Source organism: Lithobates pipiens, unplaced genomic scaffold, assembly GCF_037356315.1.
Source record: "Lithobates pipiens isolate NorthernLeopardFrog02 unplaced genomic scaffold, aLitPip1_a1.2 Scaffold_8, whole genome shotgun sequence".
NCBI classification, from domain to species: domain Eukaryota; kingdom Metazoa; phylum Chordata; class Amphibia; order Anura; family Ranidae; genus Lithobates; species Lithobates pipiens.
The window spans coordinates 436,342,672-436,348,671 of NW_027507903.1; the positions used below are offsets into that span (position 1 = coordinate 436,342,672).

The window sequence follows — 6,000 nt, forward strand, 5'->3', positions numbered from 1 at the left end:
CATATGCGCTTGGGAGTCCATCTCTATCACAGCGGTCAGGGCCTTCCATAATGAAGGTGCATAGTGTGCATGAATAAAGTGTTGTATAAGGTTTGTATATCTGTGATAGGGGTTAGAGTAGGGTTGCCACCTGTCCAGGATTCACCCAGGCAGTCTGGGTTTTGAGTCATGTGTCCGGGTTTCAGTCTACCTGAAACCCGGACATATTATTCAGACAGGAATCTGGCTCAGAACAGGGCTTGACAGGAGGGTGAGGGGGCACTATGTGCACCACATTACTATTCTCTTTGGAATGCCCAAAGGTTTCCCATGTCTGTTACAATTCTAGTGTATACTAAAAAAAATAAAAAAATTACTGTGCACAGCTAGTGTTCAGGCTTGGCTTGAGAAAAAGGGGCAACCCTAAGTTAGAGTGCTTAGTAAACCTTAGAAAAAAATGTCAGTCAGTCAGCTAGCCAGAAGATCTAAAATTTGTACATTTCCCCATCCACCCAAATGTGATCCCCACTATTGTATTCTGACAGTCGTGATTTCTGGCTGTCAAAATACTGGAACAGTGCCCGCAGCTGATTGGCTGCAGGCGCTTTTCGGCTAACAATATTTGAACTGGTTCCTTTGACAAAGGAGGATTGTGGTCCTTGGAATGGGCTGATAATCCAACAGTGTATGGCCAGCTTAAGAGTTTCCTCATTCATCTCCACTGGCTGAACCAAAGAAATCAATCAATTCCCCCGTCCATACTAAATAGAGTGGTTGGGGAAATCTCTGCCGAAAATTGTATTCTGACAGCAGGTCCCCATGGCTGTCAGAATACTCATTGGCTGCAATCACTGTTTGTCCAACAATACTCCTCCAGCTCTTTTAGTGTTCAGATCAAAAGATATTGGACAGAGTGGTGCCAACAAGATGAACCACAGCTCAGATTTTGGCCTCCAGGTGTGGCCAGCTTAAAGCTGTTACTATTACACCAATGAGGTCCTTAGTCTCATGGGCTTCACACTTAATTGGTGGGAGTTTGCATAGCTTATCATTTGATAGTGTTATGTTGCGTCTTTTCTTTGTTATAGCCAGAGTTGCTTCATGCACAAAGGGTATTAGAGAATGCATTCTACAAGATTGGTGAGATACAAGGTACACAGTGATGGCGAACCTTGGCACCCAAGATGTTTTGGAACTACATTTCCCATGATGCTCAACTACACTGCAGAGTGCATGAGCATCATGGGAAATGTAGTTCCAAAACATCTGGGGTGCCAAGGTTTACCATCACTGTCTTAGAAGTACTGACTCCGAAGGCATAGCTGAGGAATATAGAATCTGTAATCATATATTGTTTTCCTGCTTTCTGTATTGATAGCCACAACCTGGGGGGTGATGAGGGTAGGAGATAAACACTTGACATGAGAACCCTTCTCCTTCTATGGCCATGTACAAGCCAATGAACACCCTCTTGTGCATTCTCATAGAACCATATTTAAGCCATTCAGAAACTAAACATACATGTGACTGAGTGGATTTATCTAGCAGGGGTCCATCTGCGCCAAGTGAATGGCAGGATCAAATTTATGAGCCATTTAACAGGTCCTCATCTAAATGAATTCACATACACAGTGTTTATTTCTGAGTGGAGTGTACCTTTATATTTCAATAAGTTTTATTAACGTTTTTTGCAAACATAGCAAACTATATGCTTCATAAATGTTGCCGATACAAAAAGAGCAAGGAACATATGAGTGAATATCTCCTATAAGTAGCAAGGGTATGTTACACAATTATCAAATATCACAATAATAAGAGCACCTGTCATCTATCATGTGCAAGGTATGAACTGGAACATATCCAGACCTAAAGCTGAATTTTTTTTTTTAAGTCAGCAGCTACAAACACTGCAGCTGCTGACTTTTAATAAGCACGCTTACCTGTCCAGGGTGCCCACGATGTCGGCCACGCAAGGCTGACCCGTCCCACGGCTCTCGGTTCCCGGCGCCGCCATTCTATCTAAGGGAAACAGGCAGTGGAGCCTTGCAGCTTCACTGCCCGTTTCCTACTGGGCATGCGCGAGTCACGCAGTGCTTTGTGAATGGGGTGCGCTGTGTTCTGGGCACACACAGTTCCCAGAACACACTGCGCCCCATTCCCCAGATCACCACGGAGTAGGAAGAGGCAGATTAGGACGATCTGCCTAGCAACAGGCATTTCTGGTAAGTTAGGTAAGTTAAAAAAAATTATTCATTTTTTTTAAAATATTTTTTGGAACATTTTAATGTAATTTTGTTTTTTAGGGTGGCCCTCCACTAAAAGGTATAGATGCCCTTATCATCACAAAAGTGCCCCTAAGGCACCAGTGAAAAATCTATGTCCGCTAGGATAGAGTTGGATCAAATCCAACAGAAAAAAGGGAGGGGAGGTCAGAAAAAGAAGAAAGGAAATAGATGCAATAGAATGCATCCCCGACTCAAACTCCAGGTTATCAAACACTGGAGCCAAGGGGGTGTGGGAAGAAGAGAGGGGCATATCCCAAATAGCCTGGAGTGTACCTTTAAATGGCAGTGCCAAAACTTTTTATGAGGAATTTGTAAATTTGCAGCAGTCGAAAAATATACACAAGTGCAATAACATCATAAAGTAATCTTCTGAAGGTGAAAAATGTAGTTGCAGAACTGTGGCTCCAGCATACTCATTTTTCTTACACATAAAACAATAAATGTATTTATAGTTTTATGAAATCTGAAATTCCAGTCTGTACTGCTTTTGGATGGGATAATTCAATCAAAAAACTTGAGTTTCTTAGGAACATTCAAAAGCGACAGCAGAAAAGTTATCTAGTGAGTCTGCCTCTTTTTTAATTTTTTTGTTTGCCTTTTATTTTTTTTTGATTGTTTTATTTTTAAAATTTGAGTTTCTTGTTTTCTTCTTCTTTTTTTTTTTTTGTCTGAGTTTCTTTTTACCTAGGCTGGAAATCTGTTCCCAGCATCAACTACTCTTTTAGTTTTGAACTTTCTTACTGCTAGTTTGAGGTCATGTCTCCGTGTTCTTGATCTTAGCAATCTCTTCTGATATGTTTTACCCCCCAAAACTTTGACCATTTTTCTTGCCCATCTCTAAACAATGCCTCATCGTTGCTATTAGTGGGAGGAATAGTGCCTCATTGTTAGTATGAGTGGGAGGAATAATGCCCCATCCGTGGCATCAGTGTGAGGAATGGTGCCCTATCATTTGTGTCAGTTGGAAGAAAAGTGTCCCAAGGTAAAGGCAAGCCAGATTAATGCAGTAAAGGGCTTTTGAGACCACTGGTGTATACAATCTGAGCATAATCCAATAAACCACCAAATAATTACACAGGGAATGCAAATTGCATGTGGCCAATCAGAATTACGATTTTTTTTTACAAATGAAGGAGGTTCTACAAGCACATTTAATATTTCATTACTTAACTAATGGAGGGAAAGCTGTAAAGAATATCCAAGCAACCCCCCCAACCAAGCATCCATTACGCATGCTCTGGTAGGCTTCTTTACCCATTGGGTTCAATATATACTTTCCTAGTTGAAAGTCCATCATGGATTTAACATTTTAAATTACACATCTGAATTTGGGGACTATAAATGATGACAAATAGTCTTTATTTGTAATGACCCAACACATTTATATTCTGGAAATACTAAAGGGATATGCTCCAAAATTGTTGCAGCAGCAGTCATTTCAATTCAGCTCACAGAAATTGCAATGGCATGATCAAGAGGTGTTTTTTGTATTTGCTGAAAATGTTCCTGGCCTGAAGAATTAAAACTAATGTAACCAGTGCACTAAGGGCCAGTAAGCTGCAATACTGTATATTACTTTTTTTGTTTTTGGGTTTAGTTATCTTTTAAGAGAAACACGTAGGCTGCAATTAAATACCTCCCCCTTCCCAGAAATTCTAGTTGTTATGCCCTGTATACACAGTCGGACTTTCCGACGGAAAATGTGCAATCGGATCGTGTTGTCGGAAAATCAGAACGTGTGTAGGCTCCACTGGACTTTTTCCATCGGGAATTTCCGACACACAAAGTTTGAGAGCTGGATCTAAAATTTTCCAACAACAAAATCTGATCGTGTGTATACAATTCTGACGGGCAGAGTGCCACGCATGCTCAGAATAAATTACGAGGCAAAAGCTATTGGCTACTGGCCCGTTTATAGTACCGTCCTACGTGTTCTACGTCACCGCGTTCTGAACGATCGGATTTTCCGACAACTTTGTGCGAACGTGTGTATGCAAGACAAGTTTGGGCCAAAATCGGTCCAAAAAAATCAGACGGATTTTGTAGTCGGAATGTCCAACCGTGTGTACAGGGCAATAGTCTTCCATGCTGATCTAGGCCACCATCAGACCTTGCATTTCCATGAACTGCTTTCATATTGCTGTTACTGTATATGTTACAGGTCAACCAAGCTACAGGAAGTGAAGAGTTCCTACACATCATTTTATATTGTGATTTTTTTTCTGTGCAGGTAAAAATTTGGTTCCAAAATCGAAGGGCAAAAGAAAGGAAAGTGAATAAGAAGAAAATGCAGAGCCAACAGGCCAGCACCACAACACCAACACCCCCTGCTGTAGGCTCCACCATTGGCATGGGCCCTCTTTGTAGCAGCAGCAACAGTAATATGGTATCGCCAGGTGCACTGACTATAAAAGAAGAATATCTTCCATAAATTTTATCAGGCCTTCAAACACACTGGGACTCAAGAAGATGCCATATTTTCATTCTTTGCAGTGATCTAACAAACCTGTATGCTAGAAGAAAAGTGCAGCATTTTGGTGCCAACTGTTGCAGAAGAATGGAAGACACGTCTTATTTATCAGAAATGTCTAAAGGAAGAACTGTCCTTGCTGCCCATAGCAGCCAGTCAGATTCTCTCATCCATTCTCTCACACTGCACAGGGAGAGTAAACGTGATAACTTGACTGATTGCTGTGGACCAATAAGAATAGTTTTTTTTCTGCTTTCTAAAAGAACTGCTGGTACGATTTCATAAATATCTAGCACGAGAAAAATAATTAATTTGTACCCAAACTGGACTCTCTCTTAAGTAGTTTGTTTTACCGTATTTAAAAAGGAAATTGTAATCTAAAGGAGGCATTTTTGTATGTTGTATATTATGTTTTTTTTTTTAGTTCTAATAACTGTTTCTTTTTTGGGTAAATTTTCAAAAAATTGTGTATTTGTGAAAACCACTGTAGAAATCAAGTGGCCTAATTGCTCAGATAATGAAGTCACAGGCTTCAGTGCTTCTAATTTAAAGGGTCACTATTGTTGAATGCGTGCATAATGTAAACAGTGTGTATGTTTATACATAGATTTAATTAGGGTATGGTGGTTATCTATTTTCTAAAGATAAAAGTTTGCACAAAAGTCTATTTTTATTGTTTTATTGTTGGAATAAAAGCCATTCAATGGTAGCGTTGTAAAGCCAGCTGGTATCACTGTTTATAATGAAAAAATATTAGACATTTATTACCAAATTTCCCAACACATAAATATTTCCAATATTTTTGGATCCTCTTATGTTATGTGCCCCTACTGTCAGCTAAAATATTACATTTTCACCCATTAGATCAGTGATTCTCAACCAGGGTTCCTCCAGAGGTTGCTTGGGGTTCCTTCAGCATTGGGCAATTTCTGCCTCTCAGATAAGTTCCCACTCACACCATTGATCTTTTTAGCTATCTGTAAGGAGGTAATTCTTCCCAATGATCACAAGTGTAAGGAACATTCTTCCCACTGACCATCACATCAATGTATCATGAGTTGTAGATTTCAAATTTTTATAAGGGATTCCCCGAGACCAGAGAACTATTTCAAGGGTTCCTCTGTGTTGAAAAGGTTGAGAAATTGCAGCATTAGATAGTACAAGCTCCCTCCATGTTCAACTGGTCCAGTGCTTCTCTGACATTTTCGGTTCTCAGCTGATTCCGGATGGGTTCTGTTAGATGCAAGGTGCTAATTGGCTGCTAAT

General features: G+C 40.1%; 1 protein-coding gene across 1 annotated transcript in view; it reads left to right on the forward strand.

Moving 5' to 3' along the window:
• The window catches only part of CDX1 (caudal type homeobox 1), a 41,777-nt gene extending 36,320 nt beyond the window's left edge, over positions 1-5,457 (forward strand). The window contains exon 3 of the mRNA XM_077474334.1: positions 4,495-5,457. Coding sequence (XP_077330460.1) covers positions 4,495-4,695 — 201 coding nt within the window. The 3' untranslated portion in view covers positions 4,696-5,457. The remainder of the gene's footprint in view (positions 1-4,494) is intronic.
• Positions 5,458-6,000: the final 543 nt, after the last annotated feature.